Source organism: Myotis daubentonii, chromosome 16, assembly GCF_963259705.1.
Source record: "Myotis daubentonii chromosome 16, mMyoDau2.1, whole genome shotgun sequence".
Taxonomy (NCBI): Eukaryota; Metazoa; Chordata; class Mammalia; order Chiroptera; family Vespertilionidae; genus Myotis; species Myotis daubentonii.
In genome coordinates this window covers 22,662,699-22,682,547 of record NC_081855.1, presented here as the reverse complement: position 1 = coordinate 22,682,547, position 19,849 = coordinate 22,662,699, and the positions used below count along the sequence as shown (strand labels likewise).

Here is a 19,849-nt window from a genome sequence, read left to right as displayed (position 1 = left end):
TCAGCCTGCCTTCACCCCTGGCAAAGCAGGGCGGGAAGGGGGGGCCGACCACAGACAGACAGACGTGGAACAGTTTGTGGATATCACGGGCAGTTCCTTTATTACATTAGCTTAGGCCATCTGTGCGAATCTCTGGGAGGTAGGTAGTCAGCTCTCCATTTCACGGATGGGGAAACTGAGACGCAGAGAGGAAGCACTTTTATCTGATCCCCGAGGCTTTGCTCGGATCTAGGGAAGGAAGGAAGGCTAGACTCCCAGTCGTGCCCTGGCTCAGGCCAAGACTGAGAAAGAGCCTGGGAGGGCAGGGCAGGAGGGAGCCCTGTCCTCATTTGAGGTCACATCCACCCACAGTCAGACTCCAAGGTCAGGCGCCTGGGGCACCTGAGACCCCGAGACAAAGATGTTCATCGAGAGCAAAGCAGGGCCGGTCAGGGGCTGCCCACAGGCTCCCAGTGGGATTGCTGTGGGGCCTCCTCTTCTCCGCCTCGCTCGCTGGGAGCTGTGCTGCTGGTCTTGGCTTCAAGGGCCTCTGCTTCACCTCGATAACACTGGCCAAAGCTGGGGGGAGAACCCAGAGGTACTTTGAGCCTGGATGCCAGAGAGATCAAGGATATGGGCTGAGGACGGGGATGGTGAGAACGGGGGATATAGTAAGAAGAAAGGGCAGCAGGAGGTGAAAGGGACAGGGTCAGAGAAGCAGGAAGGGAGGGGCGCGCTTAGAGCTCAGGACAGCAGGGTGGGCATCAGGGGGTGGGCAGCAAAGGGGATGCTGAAAAGAACCAAGGTGGGGCCTCTTCCTCTCCCCACAACATACAAACTCTGTATTCTGGAGTCAGGGGGTGGGGGGTGGTCTTCCTTATCGCTGGAGAGCAGGAGCCATGAGCCATCATCATCGTCACTGAGGCAGAGAGAGGAAAGAGGTGAGGGTCATTTATCAAGGCCAGGAGGGACGATGGAAGTGCAGCTATGGTCAGCCTTCTGTGTGGCCCTCAGGAGCAAGCAGGGGAAAACAGGGTGACAACAGGGCCCCCAAAGCTGGGAAGGAAACACTGGGGAGATGAAGGACATGTTGAGACTTCTATTTTATAGGCTGATGGACAGCAGACCTCTGACAAGGCTGCAGCTATAGTCTTTATTTTTTACTTACTAGATTACTGATTTATTATAAAAGGTTATAACTCAGTAATAGCCAGATGGAAGAAGCATCCTTCCACCCTGCTGTCCTGAGCTCTAAGTGCACCCTGAGCTCTCAGGGGCAAGGTATGGGGAAAGGGCACAGGGCTGCCATGCCCTCTGCAGGCCCGCCATGAGTCCTGCATCTCCATGTGTCCACCAGCCCAGAAGCTCTTTGAACCCAGGCCTTTTGGCTTTCTATGAAGGTCTCTACAGCTACCGTTTCACTCCTCTGAGAACCAGCAGATACAGCCAGGACAGGGACCCGAAGAATGAATGTGGAGAAACAGCATTAGCAGGATTCTTCAGCAGGATGCGCAGCAAGCATGGCAAGTGGGAGCAAAGCGATCCAGAGAGAAGGGTGGCAGGCTCAGGAATGCAGGCTCAAGGGGTGACTAGGTCAGATCAGCAAGCCCAAGGGGTGACCAAAGCAGAATGGGATGTTCAGGAGGGCAGGCCAGATAGTAGGCTCAAGGGGTGACCAGGCCAGATCAGCAAGCCCAAGGGGTGACCAAAGCAGAATGGCATGTTCAGCAGGGCAGGCCAGATAGTAGGCTCAGGCCAGAGTAGCAGACTCTGTAGGGAAGGCTGGGTCAGCAAGCTAAGCAGGGTGACCAGAATAGGTCAGCAGACTTAGGAGGTGGCTAGGCAGGCTCAGGGGTGACCAAGACCAGATTAGATCAGATCAGCAGGCCCAAGGGGTGACCAAGGCAGAATGGCAGGCTCAGCAGGGCAGGCCAGTTAGTAGGCTCAAGGAGAAATCAGGCCAGAATGGCAGGCTCAGCAGGGCAGGCTGGACAGCAGGCTCAGGGGGTGACCAGGCCAGGTTAGCAGGTTCAAGAGTAACTAGACTAGCCTGGCCGGATGTGGTTCAGTAGTTGAGTGTCGACCTATGAACCAGGAGGTCACGGTCAGGGAACATGCCTGGGTGGTGGGCTCATTCCCGAGGGAGGGACATGCAGGAGGCAGCCGATCGATGATTCTTTCTCATCATTGATGTTTCTATCTCTCTCTCCTTCTCCCTTCCTCTCTGAAATCAATAAAAATATATTACAAAAAAAAAAAAAAGAGTGACTAGAGTGTTAGGTTCAAGGGGTGATGAGGCTGGGATGATGGGTTCAGTCTGAGACAAAAAGACTCAAAAGATGATCAGGCTGGGTCAGCAAGCTCCATAGGGTGACCAGAATAGGTCAGCAGACTTCGGAGGTGACTAGACTGGGTTAGAGCATGACCAGGCTGGGTCATCAGGCTCAACAGAACAAGGGAGGGAGGGCTAGCTCAGTGAGAATGAAGGCAGGGACTTACCTGCTCTCTGCTTCCTCTGGGGTCCCTAACATCTTCGCCTTGATCTTCTTCCGCTGCTTTCTGACAGCCACCTTCATGGCTTCCAGGAGAAGCCCGGGTACCCTGTGGTCTGTGAGCAGCTCCCTACAGAGGAGGAGAAAGGGCAGGGAAAAGTGATGGGGATACCAAAAGTAAGTCTCACACCGAAGTACCCTGTTTTGAAACACTTTGCCTAATACCCCTCAAACTTTAGCTTCGGTGTCACATCTCCTAGGAATACTTCTCTGACTGCTGCTGTGGCTGCCGTGCCCCTCTGCACTCCCCTTCCCGCATTTGGTTGGAGTTCCAGGAAGGCAGGGGCTGTGTGATTCATGTCCTCCCAGTGCCCAGCACAGTGCCTGGCATATGTCACTGTTTATATACCAATGAGCCAAAGACTGAGGCAGGTGACCCCAGCCCCAGGAACAGGTGTGACCGGAGGCCCTCCGCTGCCCAGCTCCTGCCCAGCGCCCTCACCGCTGGAAGTAGGCCAACTCCTCCTTCAGCAGGAACACGTTGGCTTTGAGCTCATTCCGCTCCTGGAGGATCTGCTGAAGCTCCTGTCGACTGAAGCCGCACTGCCCTACGTTGGAGGGACACTGCTCCTCCTGCGGGGCACCTGCCTGCGCAAGGGAAGGCTTGGTCAGAGGGGGGCCTTGGCTGGCGCCTCTCTGCCCTTGGGTCATCACGGTAATTCTAGAGCAGTGGTTCTCAACCTTGGCTGCACATTAGAATCACCTGGGAATCTTTTTAAAATCCTGATTTCTGGGCCTCATCCTCTGGAAATTCTGTTTGTTACTACACCCCACAACAAGGAGGCAGAATTTCCAGAGGATGAGGCTCAGAAATCAGGATTTTAAAAAGATTCCCAGGTGATTCTTTTTTTTTAAATATATATTTTATTGATTTTTTACAGAGAGGAAGGGAGAGAGATAGAGAACTAGAAACATCTATCAGCTTCTTCCCGCACATCTCCCACCCGGGATGTGCCCGCAACCAAGGCACATGCCCCTGACCGGAATCAAACCCGGGACCCATCAGTCCACAGGTCGACGCTCCATCCACTGAGCCAAACCGGTTTCGGCTCCCAGGTGATTCTAATGTGCAGCCAACGTTGAGAACCACTGTTCTAGAGGGAATGCCTGGCAGGAAGACTGGGGAGGCAAGGGGCACCACAACGACAGACCAGTGCTCTAGATGAGAGAGGGACAGAGGCCAGCTTGGGGGACATACTTGTGTGCCACCTTCCAACGTCCCGTCGGACCTGCCACGCAGCACAGCACACTTCCCAAGTGCCCACCCTTGTGAGGACTGGGAAGGGTCCCTGACCCAGCGGGCACTCACGGGGTCCTCAGGGGTCCCCGGGCCTCCTGGTTCTGCGGTCGCCAGCTCGGGCTCCTGCCTCTGTGCGCACCCAGGACCCCCGGCCAGGTTCCGTGCCTGATCCTGAGCCAACTCCACGACCCCTGCACGCCCCGGCTCCCGCTCGCTCTCGCGGTCCCGTGCGGCTCGCAGCTGGGTTTGCACCGCCGCCAGCTTGTGCCGCAACTCTGCATTCACCAGCAGGAGGCGCTGCAGCTGCTCCTGCAACTGGGGGCGGAGCATGCGGTAGGGCCGGTGGGCAGGGCGCCGAGGGAGCCCGCCCCGCCCCGCGGCGCAGCCTCTCCCGCCCTCACCGCCTCCGTCTCCTGGCTGCGCTGCTGCAGGTCCCGGTTGTGCGCCCGGAGCTCGTCCCGCTGTCGGTCGGTCACTTCCTTGAGCTGCCGCAGCAGAGCGCGCTCCTCTGAGGAAGGGGGGTGCTTAGCGGCGGCCCGGGAGGTGGTCTCGGAGCGGCCCGCCCCCGCCCTGGCCCGCACTCACCCTGCGGCCCGCAGCGCAGCTCTCTGCGGAGGTGCTCGTTCTCGTCCCGCAGCCGCCGCAGCTCCAGCTCGGCCTGCTGCGCCGACACCTGCAGCTGGGAGTCCGGGCTCTCAGGGTTAGGCCCCCGGCGACCCCGCGGGTGGCAGAGGGAGGGGCGGTGACTCACCGAGTCGGGGGCGGGCCCCACCGCAGCCTTTTCCAGGAGCTCCAGCGCCCGCACCACGAGCGGCACCAGTCCCGCGGCCGCCTCAGGCCCGAAGCGGCGCGCCAGCTCCTGCAGCTCGGTGCCCAGGGCCCCCGCTAGATGGTACACGAGCTCTGCGGCCGTCTCAGCCCCCGCGGCCACTCGAGGCCTCCAGCTATGCTCCCCAGGCGCCGCCCTCCTGGGCTCCATGTCCCCCGAAGGCCAAGGGCTGCGACAGCCACCGCCCCCAACCCTAACTGGGGCAGGAAAAAGCCAAACAGCTCCCGCCCAGGAAACAGTTTAGCGCAGGAGAGGGTGGGGTAGAAGCGACTGGGGAGGAGCGATGAAAGAAACAGCGTGGGGGAAGGAGACAGTGCCCTGGGCCCCGGGGCCCAGACCGGTTCAAGTCCCCAAGGTCACAGGAGGCAGGACAGCCAGCCTCCAGCCAGGCGTCCAAGAGCTGAGGCTCAGGGCTGTAAGTGGCCACTTTGTTATGCCCTCCCCAGTGCCCAAGCCAGGCTCCACCCCTGTGCCTGGAGTCACGGGGCCCCACTGGGCTGCCAACCACACAGGGCAAGAGGTGAGGAGTCGCTGGGCTGTCACTGGCCTCAGCCAGAGCCAACTGTCCGGGCATGTGCCTGTGCCCTGACCAGGAGTGACAGAAAGCTTAAGGGGCCAGGCTGGCACACAGCTGCAGAGAACAAGTCACAAGCTTCCTGGCTCAGGAAATGGCAACTGCTCCAAGGGATGATTTGCAAGTATTCTGGAGCAAAATTGGCAAATGTGGTCAAGGTGGTAGGAGTGTGAAAGCCCAACCCCCATATGTCAGTTCCCAGCGTCTACTGGATATTTAGCCCCACAACCCCTGAGGGGTCCTCCTTTCCCTTCACCTGCCAATCCTACACCCAGAATTTGAGCTCAGCGGGGGGGAAAACACTCAAAAACTCCAATTTATACAAAATTTATTATACTGTTCAGGATTACAGGTCACCAGGAGTCAACAACACAACAACAAGCACAAAATAGAGGAAAAAGGGGCCAAGCTGATGAATGTCACCAGCTAGTCTGTGGGAGGTGGGTGGGGGGGGGGCGCTAAAAGGCTCCAGCCTGTGGGGAGTCTGAAGCAGGAGGTGAGGACACAGCTAGGCGTAGAGGTCCTCTCGGTCCGCAGAGTAGACCTCCCCCTCCTGCAGGAGGGCGAAGTTGAGGAAGTGGGATGGCCTGTGCACTTCGTGGTAGAACTCTTTGGGGTTTGCCAGCTGCAGCTCATACTTCATGTTGGGATCATGCCGTACACCTTGGGGTAGATAAAAACGTCCAATATTAACAAGGTCCACCTATCTCACCCAGCTGGGGCCCCTGGGCCATCTCCAAACCAGTCAGGCCCCAAGTGCTAAGGATGAGGGCCTAACCCAGTGATGGCGAACCTTTTGAGCTCGGCGTGTCAGCATTTTGAAAAATCCTAACTTAACTCTGGTGCCGTGTCACATAGAGAAATTTTTTGATATTTGCAACCATAGTAAAACAAAGACTTATATTTTTGATATTTATTTTATATATTTAAATGCCATTTAACAAAGAAAAATCAACCAAAATGAGTTCGCGTGTCACCTCTGACACGTGTGCCATAGGTTCGCCATCACTGGCCTAACCCCAGCCCCTTCCCTGTGCTTCCCCACTTACCCATGAAGTTGTAGTTCCATGAGGACTGGGCAGGGACCATGAAGAAGCCGAGGAAGCGGTCTGACAGCAGCATCTGGACCCGCTCATAATGCGAAGGCAGGTAGCCCTTGGGGTTGTTGCCCTTGTCTGTGTTCTGGCGGCCCCATTCATAGCCACTGGGGGTCAGCTTGTAGGCTGTCAGTGTGCAGGAGCCTGGTGTGAAGCTGAAAGAGGGATGAGGATAAAGTCAGAGCTTAGGCCACCATTCTGGGTCCTGGCCTGCAATGCTGGCCCATTCATACTTTCCATGGGAGCTCAAGCCCACCTGCAGGTGATGATGATGGTTTTCTCGCCATCCCAAGATGGGTTGTCAGCCATGATCTTGGCATGGGTGGTGACATCCTGGGGCGATAGCTGGGGGGACTCATTGGGCTGAGTGTGGATCCAACCTAAGGGTTCCATCTCCTATAGGCAAAGGGCAGTAAAAGATGATTTAAAGCCCTATCTGCAGACAGGAAACCCACTCATGAAGGTAAGGTCTGCCTTCCCTCCCCAACCCTCCAGCAGAAAACCCCATTGACCTTGAGATACTCATGCTGGGGCAGCTGGTTAGGCAGGTGCACAGTCTGGTGGGTACCCCACTGTGGTACCATCACGATGCAGCGGATTTCCTTCACCTGGGGGTTATCTGGTGGGCTAACCCCATACAGGTATCCTGCAATCTGGAGACAAGGGGATCAAGAATCAAAATGATTCTTAGTACCAGCCCAGACCTGGGCTTTTAGCCGTTTCCTTCCCTTAAGAACAAATTTCTCAAAATGTGGTCAGAATCTATCACATCAGAATCACCTGAGACCCGGCTGGTGTTTCTCAGTGGCTGAATGTCAACATATGAACCAGGTCACGTTTGATTCCTGGTCAAGGGCACATGCCCAAGTTGCGTGCTCAATCCCCAGTGAGGGGCATGCAGGAGGCAGCCAACTGATTGATTAGTCTATCATTGATGTTTCTATCTTTCTCTCCCTCTCCCTTTCTCTCTGAAATAAAAACGTGTTTGCTTGTTGTTAAAACACATCAGAATCTCCTGAGTGGGGTCCAGGAATCTGCACTGCTCCCCAGTTGATTATCTAAGTATAATATCTATAAACAAATGAAAATTTCCTTAAAACCAGTAATATGTGGTATTTTAAGTTTTACAAAGTTAAGAGGACCTGTGTTCCTATAAATCACCCACACAGAATATTAACAAACTTTTCAAATTCACCAAACAGGCCATAAATGGTGTTTTACAACACGTGAATTTCCCTAGTTACTAGTAAAGGTGAGCATTTTTTCATATACTAGAGGCCCGGTGCACAAAAATTTGTGCACTGGGGGTGGGGAGGGGGGGTCCCTCAGCATGGCCTGTGCCCTCTCACAGTCTGGGACCCCTCGGGAGATAACGACCTGCTGGCTTAGGCCTGCTCCTGGGTGGCAGAGGGCAGGCCCAATCCCTAGGTGCAGCCCCTGGTCGGGCTCAGAGCAGGACCGATTGGGGAATTGGGGCGCCGCCCCCTGTCATGCGCAGAGCAGGGCGGATCGGGAGGTTGTGATGCCACCCTCAGTCACGCTCAGGGTAGGGCCGATTGGGGGGTTGGGGCACCGCACCCTGTCACACTCAAGGCAGGGTCGATGGGGAGGTTGCGGCGCCACCCCGTCACGCACAGAGCAGGGCCAATCAGGGGGTTGGGGAGCTCCCCACGTCACTCACAGAGTAGGGCCGAGAGGGGAGTTGGGGCACCGCCCCGTCACACACAGAGCAGGGCAGATCAGGGGGTTGGGGCGCCGCCCTCTATCACCCACAGAGCAGGGCCGATCAGGGGGTTGGGGTGCCGCCACTGTCACACTCAGGGCAGGGCCGATGGGGAGGTTATGGCTCTACCCCGTCACACAGAGCAGGGCCCGTGGGGTGGGGGGGTTGGGGCGCCGCACCCTGTCACACACAGAGCCGCAGGGCGATCAGGGGGTTGGGGAGCTCCCCCCTATCAGGCACAGAGCAGGGCTGATCAGGGGGTTGGGGCACCTTCCCCTGTCAGGAACAGAGCAGGGCAGATAAGGAGGTTGTGGCCCCGCCCCCTGTCACACACAGAGCTGCAGGGCAATCAGGGGGTTTGGGCGCTGCCCCGTCACGCTGATCCCGGTGCCGGGAGGCCTCGTGGCTCCGCTGATCCCAGGGAGGCATATTACCCTTTTACTTTATAGAATAGAGGCCTGGTGCATGGGTGGGGCTGGCTGATTTGCCCTGAAGGGTGTCCTGGATCAGGGTGGGGGTCCCCACTGGGGTGCCTGGCCAGCCTGGGTGAGGGGATGATGGCTGTTTGCAGCTGGTCACACACCCTTCAGGGTGGAGGTCCCCACTGGGGTGCCTGGCCAGTCTGGGTGAGGGGCTGGGGGCTGTTTTCAGGCTGGGACTGTAGCTCCCAACTGCTCCTTTTTTTTCCTTTTTTTTTTTTATTCTGGGCCACCTTTAGCTCTGAGGCTCCAGCTCTTAGGCCTCCGCTCCTGAAAGGTATCTGGTTTGTTTCGGTTCTATAATCGAAACTCTGTATCAACTCCAGCTCTGAGATCCCAGCCCGCTGAAAGCTGGTTTCTGGGGTTTTGTTTAGCTTCTATATGTTACAATGTTTCTTAAACTGCAAGTTCAGAGGCCGGCAAGGCAGGTGGGGAACGGGGAACGTTGCAGTCCTCAGTCACTGAAGCAAGCAAGCAAGCCTCATGTTCAGTTTAAGCTGCCTGGCTGCCGGCCGCCATCTTGGCTGGCAGTTAATTTGCATATCGCCCTGATTAGCCAATGGGAAGGGTAGCGGTCGTACGCCAATTACCATGTTTCTCTTTTATTAGATAGGATTTGCCACCTGTAGTTCCTTTTCTGAACTACATTTGTAATCTTTGCCCAATCTTCAATAGTTATCTTTTTTTTAAAAATCAACTTCTGAGAATTCCCTATTCTAGATCTTAATCCATTATATCTATGGTTATGCAAATAATTTTTGTTTTTAGGATATCTGTTGTGGTACCCTTTGACAGACACACAAGTTATTCATTTTGACTGTGGTTTTGTGCTTTGTGTCTTATTTAGAGGCTATCCCCAAACTAATAAATGTTTTCCTCTAATATTATACAGTTTATTTAGTATTTTAAATAGATATTTATCCCACCTGGATTTTATTTTTATAAGTGGTGTGAAATAGGGATCTAGATTACTTTTTCTGATTGCTTCAATATCATATGGCATCCTTAATACTACAGACTTGATATACCATATTTATTATATGCACATGAATGTTTCTGTGTAGATGCTGTTCTCTTAATTGCCATAACTTTATGTTTTGATATCTGGTGGGGGTCAAAACCCTCCTTACTGGAGTTCAACCAGGGGGCGGGGTGGCCCGCCAACCGCCCCCCCCCCCCGCCAGGTTAAATCAGCCTGATTTGTGCGGGGCGGGGTGGGCCAGGCTGGACCCCACCCATGCACAAATTCGTGCACCGGGCCCTCTAGTCCTTGTATATTTACTTTTCCATGAATCTTGAAACCTCAAGTTCCAGGAAACCTTAGGTGAGTTGTAGATACATAAAATGTTTGGCTAACACCGTGGCCCAGCTGAGCACACTTACTCACTTGGGCCCGAAGGTCAGATATGCAGATGAACTTCTTAAGCACATTCTTGGGAAGGATATAGGTGTAACCAGTCTCCTTGATGTCATCAGATGAAACATAGATGTGATTGGTCCTTAGGTGCAGGTTGGCAGCAGAGATGGCCCTAAAAACAGGCAGGAATGTCAGCATTTCTCAACCCAAGCACTGTAGGTAGCCCAGCAGGCCCTTCCATCCCTACCCCTTTGGCCCCTTACAGTACCTGACCCTCCATTCAGTTTTTGATGAGAAAGTCTGGGTCTCATAGTTGCTGGTGGTAGAGGTGATGATCTCATCCCCGTGCTTGTTAACAGTACGAGTCTGTGTTGCCGTCAGCTGTGACTGTTCCTTGGTCTGCTTCTCAATCTCAGCTATCTGCTGCCGCTGCTGTGACGGTGCAGAGATCTCCATACCCAGGATGATGTCTCGAATCTCTGATTGTGTCAGTGAGGCCACATTCACACTGAGGGGACAGTGTGGGTCACACAAGGGTCCCTTCCCCTCGGTCACTTACGCCTCAATGGCAAGAATGTAACTTGGGTACATGGGAACCCATATTATCCCAGACAATCATCAAGTGACACTTGTAAAGGAAGTGTGAAGTGCAGATGTACTAATACTAACATTTGCCACACCCCAGGATGGCCCTGTGCAGGTGCACTTTTCAGCCAGGCTCAAACCTGCTCAGCATCCATACCTCCCATTTTTCCTTGATAAAAAGTGCCCTAGCGCAGGACAATTCTCAAAAACAGAAACCCTGAAACATGTTCTCAGAGCTGGTACTGTCAGTCAACCTAGGGGATACTTGAAAAGCTACAGACACCTTTGATTCCCACAATTACAGGGAAGGAGAGGGAAGAAAGGTATGTGTGTGCTATTAGTAGTGGTACCTCAGGGCCTGGGATGTTAAAACTTCCTGTAATGCATGGACAGTAAAAAAATGCCCTGCTCAAAATGGCAATAGTGCCTCCACTGAGAAACAATGCCCAAGGGTCAGACTGAAGCCCCAAAACACAGACTCTTCCTTCACTATCTGAAGACACTGCCTTCCTTTCTTCTATAAGCAATTCCCAGGACAATTTCTTGAGAAACACCTGAGGCTAAATGTTTCAAAAACCCAGAAACTGCCCTGGCCAGTTTTGCTCAGTGGATAGAGCATCAGCCTGCAGACTGGAGGGTCCCGGGTTGGATTCCAGTCAAAGGCACATGCCCAGGTTGCAGACTCCATCCCCAGTGACGGGTGTGCAGGGGACAGCCAATCAATGATTCCCTTTCATCATTGATATTTCTATCTCTCCCTCTCCCTTCCTCTCTGAAATCAATAAAAATATTTTTAAAAAACCCCAAAACAGAAAGCATATACTGTACCACTTATTTCACCCTTTTTGTGTCTTCCATCTGCCTCCCCACCCCCAATTGCTCACTTGTTTTTCTTGCCGTAGTCGGCCAAGATCAGATCCTTGAGCTGCACCTCCACCTTAATCCATTCCTCGTCAGTCAGAGTGGGCCAGATGTGGTGTGGTTCTGTAATAGTAGTCTTGTCTGGCTTCAGGATCACCTTTGCCCGGTCATTGTTCACATGCAGGGCACGCAGAATCAAAATGAGGCGGGAGAAAGCCTGGAAAGAGATGAGGCAGTGTCGGGGGAGGCCAGACACTTAATGTTCTTTCCTTTCCTTGATCCTATTCTGTCATGGAACCAGGAATTGATTTCGAACTCTAAGGTGCTATCTCCTATCCCCTCACCACGAATCAACTTGATATGCAGAGCAGAGTCTCTGTCCACACGTTGAGAACGGCCCCCATGAGGGGCCTGAGGTTAAAACCAAGGCACAAGATTTTCTCGTGGCCCCAAACCCACTCCTCTTAAAGCGATCCTCTTCTTGAGGTAGCTTCATACCGTGTAAGATGAGATCGTCTTGAGCCAGTCATCATAGAGGTTAAAGAGAACCATCTGGGGCTCAGTGGCTTTCAGGATGAGGTCCCCAAACTTTTCCACCTTAAGACAAGCCTGGAAGGGCAGTTGGAGCTCTGACCCCTTGATCACGATATTGGGGAAGTCCAGCAAGTGCACCTGAGACAAGATCAAATCCAAGATTAGAAACAGAGCCCGCAGGTCTCAGCCTTCCTTTCTTCTAACCTCATCCACCTCTCACCTCCAATGGATCCAGCATGCCCTTTCTGGTGACAATGATCTGCTTAGGCTGCTCCTCCACAGGGAGAGATCGGATCAGGGCAGCCACCTCCTCAGCCGTCTTCCACTTAGCCAACTAAGAAGCAAGGGGGAAAGAAATAAAAACTGAGTCTCCACTCTTCCAGGTAAATCAGAAGACTCAGTCTTTAAATAATTGAACTATGTTTCTTTTTAAAATATATTTTTATTGATTTTAGGGAGGAAGGAAGAGAAACATCAATGATGAGAATCGTTTATTGACTGCCTCCTGCACGCCCCACACTGGGGAATGGCCCACAACCTAGGCATATGCCCTGACTGGGAATTGAACCGTGACCTCTTGGTTCACAGGTAGACGCTCAACCACTGAGCCACGCTAGCTGGGCAAACTATTGAGCACTGTTAGGTACTTCGAAAGTAAAGTAAGAGGTGTCAAATGGCATTGCCCCAAAGGGTTTTCTACCTAGCTGGCTATGTAAAACTCACACAAGCTGGTATCTGATTATACTACACTATGTCAGGGACAAAAGAAATTAAGACCAACGGTCATAAAGAGCTGCAGAAAGAGGTCTTAAGGAATGAGTAAGACTGATAAACAGAGGAAGAGCAGAGTTCATTTTAGAAAGAAAGATATATGAGCAACGCCACAAAGGTGAGAGGAACATTAGGGTTTTGTGATACTAGGACCGCAGACTAACTGCACGAGGAAACGTGCCATAAAGGAAGAGAAACTGTGGCTGGACAAGTTATAGCTCAGCCAGATAGCAAGTGTCTAGGAAGCCGAAGAGGAGGTAATTCAGCAAGGAGGGGCAAGCAAAGACTTTGAGATAAAGAAATTTGGTGAAAGTGACATTTTATTTTTTTAAATCTACTTTTTTATTTATTTCAGAGAGGAAGGGAGAGGGATAGAGAGAAACATCAATGATGAGAGAGAATTATTGATTGGCTGATGGAGCCTGCAACCTGGGCATGTGCCCTGACTGGGAATCAAACCTCCTGGTTCATAGGTCAATGCTCAACCACTGAGCCACTTCAGCCGGGCAGAAAGTGACATTTTAAGAATGCTTGTTCCTGGCTTTCCCTCCAGGAAGCATGCCCACGCCATTCCCTTCCCCCTCTTCTTTCCCTACAGGAACTTATTTCCTAAATTCCAAGGGACCCCATGAGACTTGCAACCAGGGGAGCAATGGGCAGCGGCAGTTCATCCCAGGCTAACCCCCTGAACCTGTCTCCAGGCCCCTTTCCTCTGACTCCTCCAGGAGCCAAAGCAGCCCCGCCCAGGCTCTCCTGCTGCTTCTTCTATGCCCATCCTTGCTTCACTGTACTGAGTGTGTTTTTGCTGTGGTCAATAAATTATTGCTTGCTTTTAAGAAAGAAAAGCATGCTTGTTCCCTTTAGAAAGGTAATTTTTGGTAGCTCTGTTCAAAAGAGATTAGAGGTAGGAGATTCAGAAAGCAGAGCCCAGCTGGCAGGCAATGAAGGACCTCACACACTCTTGGACCTCCTACAGGAGAATACTCCCCAAATTAAGTAATTTGGGGAACAAGTTCAAATGAGATGCCCCCAATCTTTCAGAGAGAAAGATTTTTTCTCTCACACCCACACACCCACACCCACACCCCAAAGATTGAGAAGTTTCTACAGACTCTGTCCTTTAACCAACTCACCTGACCCAAACGCTTCTGTCCAGCCCACACAGATGTGTGGATTATCTTGAGAAATAGCTGCCCTGTGCGTGGGTTGAAGATGAAGATGGCCCCATTGATGGGCTTGGTTGTCAAGTTCCCTTCAAAGGTCTAAAGAATGATGACATCAGTTAGTACAGCCTAGAACCATCCTGCCTTCACGCCAATATGCACACTTGCCCGCTCACCCTCCATCGGGCATCTCGAGTCCCACACCCTACACTGCTTGTAGCCCTTCTCACCTTGTGGATAGTCACTCTGTAGACGTTAGTGTCATCCACAAACCAAATAATCTGGTTGGAGAAGAGTTCACCATAGTTCTGAGAGGACAGATAGGGCTCAGTAGGCTCAGATGAGTAGAGCTGCAGCCCCTTGCGAATCCGTTCACGTAACACATACAAGGCAGGGTTTGCCTTCATGATCTTGGCCATGGCCTGCTGTATGAGAGGCTTGCTGCCTGGGAACCAGTTTCCATAGGCACTATGAAGGTGGAAGAGGCAAGAAAAAGTTAGACCAGACTGGTAGTGTCAGGAATAAGGCAAACTGCAACTCTACAGAGAAGGAAAAGACTGATGGCCAGGCTAACAAGTGTCTGCTCATATACACAGAGACAGGGAAGAAAGAGTCGGCGACCCAGAAGAGGAAAGAGCCAAACCTCATTATAGCGGGGCAAACTAAAAAAACACTGTATGTCCAAGTGTGGGGCTGATGGGAAACACATGCTTCTGAGCCCCATCTTACCTGTGCAGGTTATAGGCCAGGTCAATGGCAATGAGCACTCCCGTAGGTGAAGGGTAGATACTCATGTTGTCTGTGGTGTAGTCCAAGAACTTGGCCCGGGCATAGCGCTCAATGTCATGGGAATCATAATCCCCCCAGCGCAACTGGATGTCAATCCAATACTTCTGAGTGGTGGTACTGTCCATCACATCCCTGAGGGTGGAGAGAGGTTAGGAGTCCAGGCTTCCAGGAAGCCACTGACACAACCACAAGAACTCTCAATCACTATATCTAAGTCTTCAAACCAACCCTCTTGCCAGTTCCAGGTCAGCAAGACTCCCCAGAGAATCAGCAGACTTGGCTGAGGGTGTCCATAGGATCCAGGGAGAGCACTGGTTCCCAGTTAGAAAGAACAGGCAGCGATCATTCTTAAAGTAGAACTGCTAGAAGAATAGTGAAACTAAGTCTCCCGGATGCCTAGGGCTGGGCCATAAGGCACTTACTTGGAGTCTGCCAGCAATGAGGGCCGGGAAACATTCCACTTGTAGGAGGCAAAGAGCAGGATATCTGCACAGGAAGAGTTCATTTTATAGGACTTTCGGGGGTGGATTGTCTCCTTTTGTACTGTCTCAATTTCCAGTGCATCCAGTTCCTGATCAAACACCTGGAGGCAAAAGTGGAAAGGTTATGAGTGGCTATGGAAGCCCACTTAAGAATAAAGGCTTGCCCTGACCGGTTTGGCTCAGTGGATAGAGCATCAGCCTGTGGACTCAAGGGTCCCGGGTTCGATTCCAGTCAAGGGCATGTACCTTGGTTGCAGGCACATCCCCAGTGGGGAGTGTGCAGGAGGCAGCTGATCGATGTTTCTCTCTCATCGATGTTTCTAACTCTCTATCCCTCTCCCTTCCTCTCTGTAAAAAAATCAATAAAATATATTAAAAAAAAAAAAAAAAGAATAAAGGCTTGTAGAACTTAAGATAATGTGGCACCTGGTACCACAATAGAGTCTCATCCTCCGAGTTTCCAGGGTAGATTTCCTATACCCAAAGAGGTGACCTGACTTTTTTTTTTTTTTTTTTTTTAATATATTTTATTGATTTTTTACAGAGAGGAAGGGAGAGAGATAGAGAGTTAGAAACATCGATGAGAGAGAAACATCGATCAGCTGCCTCCTGCACATCCCCCACTGGGAATGTGTCCACAACCCAGGTACATGCCCTTGACCAGAATCGAACCTGGGACCCTCCAGTCCGCAGGCCGACACTCTATCCACTGAGCCAAACTGGTTCCGGCAAGGTGACCTGACTTTTGATGGCATCCTCTCCCCTCAATTCTAGCCCACCTGACACAAATCCATAACGATGCTCTCATGGATCTTCTGCCACAAGTGAGCTCGGAAGATCTGGATGAGAGAGATCTTCAGTGTGGGGATCTTGCCGTGCATGAAGATACCTGTCAGATCCAGCTGCACCTGAAAGCCGACGTATACCTGACAGGAAAAAGAAAGTTACACTAGAGATCAAGAGACTTTGGTTCTCAAGACATAATTAAGAAAGTACAAACACTTGTTTTTATCTTCTGATCTCCCATGTCTACCAATCACACTCACATTGGCTCGGTTGATGGTTGGAGACCACCAGAGGGTGAATCTACGATTGGGAATCTGGTTCAATCCTGATCGCTGAGCATTAGTTAGCTTCTTCCACTTCATAGACTCCTCAAAACCACTGGCCTTCTCCCTGGGAAGCAGAAGAGACCAGGCAAAGTGATGTTGTGCCATCTCCCAGAGTGCTGTTGACCTCCTGGGGATGGCTGTTGGGACACATCATAGCAGATCACAGGCACACAAGGGATGAGCTCAAAGAGGTGTAACAGGTCACTGTAAGGGGAGAAGAGAATCCTCACCAGAAAAGCCCCTCCCAGGTTGGAAAGTAAGTGCCCTTGAAGAGTGTGTGTTCCAGGATGCCTTCCACACCGCCCAGGGCCTGGATCATATCTGTACGGTAGTTGTTCAGGTTCCAGAGCTTCCCATCATGCCGCTGGTGTGTCCACCAGAAAGGGTTCTGCTTCAAAACCTAGATGGCAAGAAAAGTATGGTCACAATTCTAAGTGCCTACTGTCCCAGGATGGCCACGGAGTCTCCTAATTCAGGGAAACTGTTCCATTATCCCCTCCACGTACCTGGTACTGCTTGAAGTCAGTTCGAACACGCCAGCCCTTATCATAAGCCAATGTGTGCCGGTCCTTCTGGAAGAGGGTGTTGATTCGAGGAATGCCACGATCCCATGAATCTTCTAGATCTTCTAAGGTCAGTCGTCTGCCAAAGAAAAAAGATCAAAGTGAAACGTGCTCATATGAACAGTTAAGCATACCTACTGACCAAGAATAAAAGGGCAGATTTAGAACCTACTTCCTTGTCTCCATAAAAATATGTCATGCAGAGTTCAAAGGTCATGCCTCCACACCCCACAGGACTGCTGTGTCCTCCTGGATGCCTACCTGTTCTGAGCAATGGCCTCTTGTCTCTTGAGTGCATATTCAGCCCAGACACGCTGAGAATCAATAAACTCACTCTCCCATGGCTGTATATAGCGGTACAAGTTGGGAATCAGCTGGTCTTCTTCATGGCTCATTCCTGAACGGAAGTGTGTGATACCTACATCTGTCTGCTTGGACCACCTGTTTTGGGGGACAACCAAGATTAGAGAAAAAATAAAGCCTAAAAGATAAAGAAACACCCCTTCCCTTAAGGTCTAGCAAGATTTTTAGCCAAGTCCTACCTGAGGTCAGACTGGGGGATGAGCACGTGGCCCATTGAGAGCATGCCGAGTCCACCCAGCTCCTTCGGGGTGTAGAACACAACAGGAGGGAACCGACTTGGCATCTTGGAGTTGAGGCCAATCTTGATACGTGTCTGGATCTTGTTCTCACACTTCACCAGCAAGTCCAGGAGCTCCTGTGTGTTCACCACAGCCTCCCGAAAGTATGTCATCAGGCCAATAAGAGCTGTGTTCCACTTATTCACAATCTGAAGATAGTGGGAAAGAAATTATAGATGAGCCATTGGTGTGGGGGAAGACACAGCAGATTAATTCAGTTAGTTATATTGTCCATAGTTCTCAAGAAAGATTTCAAGTTAAGGTCATCAGGGAAGTATATATAAAACAAAATCACTGGGAGATACAACTTAGCACCCATCAGAGTAGCTACAAGATAGGGACAAGTGTCAGTAAGAATGTGGGGAAAATGGAACTCTCATATACTGCTGGTAGGAACATGAAATTATAAAGCCACTTTGAAAAACAGTCTGGCCGTTCCTCAAAAGGTTAAAACAGAGTTACCTTATAACCCAGCAATCCTACTCAGGTATATGCCCAAGAGAAATGAAAATATATGTCCACACAAAAATGTGTGCACAAATTTCATAAGTAGCATTCTTCCTAATACTCAAAAAGTGGGGGGAAAACCCAAATGCCCATCAATTGACAAATGGATATACAAAATATGGTATATCCAAATGACAGAATATTCAGCTATGAAAAGGACTGAAGTACTAATACATGCTAAAATATGAACCTTATGTGAAAGAGACCAGACAAAAAAGGTCACATACATTGTATGATTCCATTTATAGGAAAAATCCAGAACAGACCAATCCACATAGACAGAAAGTAGATTAGTGGTTGCCAGGGGCTGGGAGTAGGAACAATAGGGAGTGAGTGATAATTTCTTTTGGGAGTGATGAAAATGTTCTGGAATTAGACAGTGGTAATACCTGCACAATATTATGAATATACTGAAAAACCCACTCAATTGTAGACTTTAAAAGTGTGAATTTCAGCCCAGCCAGCGTGGCTATGTGGTTGAGCATCGAACTATGAACCAGGAGGTCACAGTTCAATTTTCGTCAGGGCAAATGCTTCGGTTGTGGGCTCGATCCCCAATGTGGAACGTGCAGGAGGCAGCCAATTAATGATTCTCTCTCATCATTGATGTTTCTATCTCTATCTCCCTCTCCCTTTCTGAAATCAATACAAATATATCTTTTTTTAAAGTATGAATTTTATCTCAGTAAAAAAAATTGAGGCAATATAAACAATGTTAAAATAAGACCAGAGCCAGGGGATTGTCAAGGGTGGAAAAAAAAAAAAAAAAAGGACACATATGTAATACCCTTTGTAATACTTTAAGCAATAAAAAAAATAATAATAAAAAAGTAAAATAAGACCAGAGCCCTGGCCGGTGTGGCTCAGTTCATTGAGTGTTGTCCCATGCACCAAAGACCAAAGGGCTGTTGGTTCAATTCCCTGTTAGGGCACATGCTGGGTTGCAGGCTCGATCCCCAGTGCAGGAGCTGCAGGAGGCAGCTGATTGATGTTCCGCTCTCACATCAATGTTTCTCTTTTTCTCTCTCCCTCTTTCTTCCTCTCTCTCTCTAAAACCAATAAAAACAGCCCAGCTGGCATTGCTCTGTGGTTGAGCATCAACCTATGAAACAGGAGGTCATGGTTTGATTCCCAGTTGGGGTATATGCCTGGGTTGCAGGCTCGATCCCAAGTATGGGGTGTGCAGTAGGCAGCTGATCAATGATTCTCTCTCATCATTGATGTTTCCATCTCTCTCTTTCTCTCCCATCCTCCCTGAAAATCAATAAAAATATCTTTAAAATAATAAAATCAATAAAAACACCTAATAAAAATGAGACCAAATAGAGTCATAATCCCAGAGTAGTGACGTAGTTCCAAAAAAGAATTAATAAATCTTGTTTATCCTTCATAATCTTGCATGTTATGTATCACTGCTCTTTCAATGGAAATTAATTCCGACCAGTACGACACCCATGTCCAAATTTAATACGACCGCAAAGGGTTAAAGGTATACAACAAAATCCATAAATAACTAAATAAAATTCACAATTTCTGGCATGCATTAAAAAATTACCATGCAGCCCAGCCAGCATGGCTCAGTGGTTGAGGGTCAACCTATGAACCAGGAGGCCATAGTTTGATTCCTAGTGAGAGCACATGCCTGGGTTGCAGGCTCGATCCCCAGTGGGGGGCATGCAGCAGGCAGCCGATCAATAATTCTCTCTCATCATTGATGTTTCTAACTCTCTCCCTCTCCCTTCCTCTCTGAAATCAATAAAAAAAATATTTAAAAAATTTACCATGCATACAAAGTAGAAATAAATTACCCATAACCAGAAGAAAAATCAAACAGAAACAGACTTAGAAACAACAGATGATGGAATTAACAGACAAGGACCTTTAAAACAGCTATCATAAAAACTTGTGCCCTAGCTGGTTTGGCTCAGTGGATAGAGCATCGGCCCATGGACTAAATGATTGAGGTTTGATTCCAGGTCAAGGGCATGTACCTTGGTTGCAGGCTCAATGC

General features: G+C 50.4%; 2 protein-coding genes across 6 annotated transcripts in view; both read right to left on the bottom strand.

Annotated features, from left to right (window-relative positions):
• Window positions 1-73: 73 nt before the first annotated feature.
• Window positions 74-4,991, bottom strand: RILP (Rab interacting lysosomal protein). 5 transcript variants are annotated; one of them, XM_059669181.1, is made up of 8 exons: window positions 4,523-4,987; window positions 4,357-4,444; window positions 4,173-4,279; window positions 3,841-4,086; window positions 2,974-3,119; window positions 2,479-2,601; window positions 815-898; window positions 74-558 (listed from the first exon to the last, which is right to left on the bottom strand). In XM_059669181.1, exons 1-8 carry the CDS (start codon window positions 4,748-4,750, stop codon window positions 429-431), a joined length of 1,152 nt encoding a protein of 383 aa, XP_059525164.1. In that variant the 5' UTR covers window positions 4,751-4,987; the 3' UTR covers window positions 74-428. The 5 variants fall into 5 exon arrangements, with proteins under 5 accessions (XP_059525164.1, XP_059525163.1, XP_059525162.1 ...); XM_059669180.1 differs by having other exon boundaries at window positions 4,357-4,450; window positions 4,523-4,986; XM_059669179.1 differs by having other exon boundaries at window positions 4,357-4,987.
• Window positions 4,992-5,485: 494 nt separating this feature from the next.
• PRPF8 (pre-mRNA processing factor 8) overlaps window positions 5,486-19,849 on the bottom strand; it is a 30,259-nt gene continuing 15,895 nt past the window's right edge. Inside the window, exons 25-43 of the mRNA XM_059669174.1 lie at window positions 17,233-17,480; window positions 16,952-17,131; window positions 16,634-16,769; window positions 16,358-16,527; window positions 16,062-16,191; window positions 15,795-15,941; window positions 14,956-15,116; window positions 14,474-14,665; window positions 13,975-14,212; window positions 13,715-13,843; window positions 12,031-12,144; window positions 11,775-11,948; window positions 11,300-11,493; window positions 10,099-10,338; window positions 9,861-10,002; window positions 6,784-6,924; window positions 6,528-6,667; window positions 6,224-6,426; window positions 5,486-5,837 (exon numbers count right to left, since the gene is read on the bottom strand). Of these exons, the coding sequence (XP_059525157.1) occupies window positions 5,683-5,837; window positions 6,224-6,426; window positions 6,528-6,667; window positions 6,784-6,924; window positions 9,861-10,002; window positions 10,099-10,338; window positions 11,300-11,493; window positions 11,775-11,948; window positions 12,031-12,144; window positions 13,715-13,843; window positions 13,975-14,212; window positions 14,474-14,665; window positions 14,956-15,116; window positions 15,795-15,941; window positions 16,062-16,191; window positions 16,358-16,527; window positions 16,634-16,769; window positions 16,952-17,131; window positions 17,233-17,480 (3,234 nt within the window). The 3' untranslated portion in view covers window positions 5,486-5,682. The remainder of the gene's footprint in view (window positions 5,838-6,223; window positions 6,427-6,527; window positions 6,668-6,783; window positions 6,925-9,860; window positions 10,003-10,098; window positions 10,339-11,299; window positions 11,494-11,774; window positions 11,949-12,030; window positions 12,145-13,714; window positions 13,844-13,974; window positions 14,213-14,473; window positions 14,666-14,955; window positions 15,117-15,794; window positions 15,942-16,061; window positions 16,192-16,357; window positions 16,528-16,633; window positions 16,770-16,951; window positions 17,132-17,232; window positions 17,481-19,849) is intronic.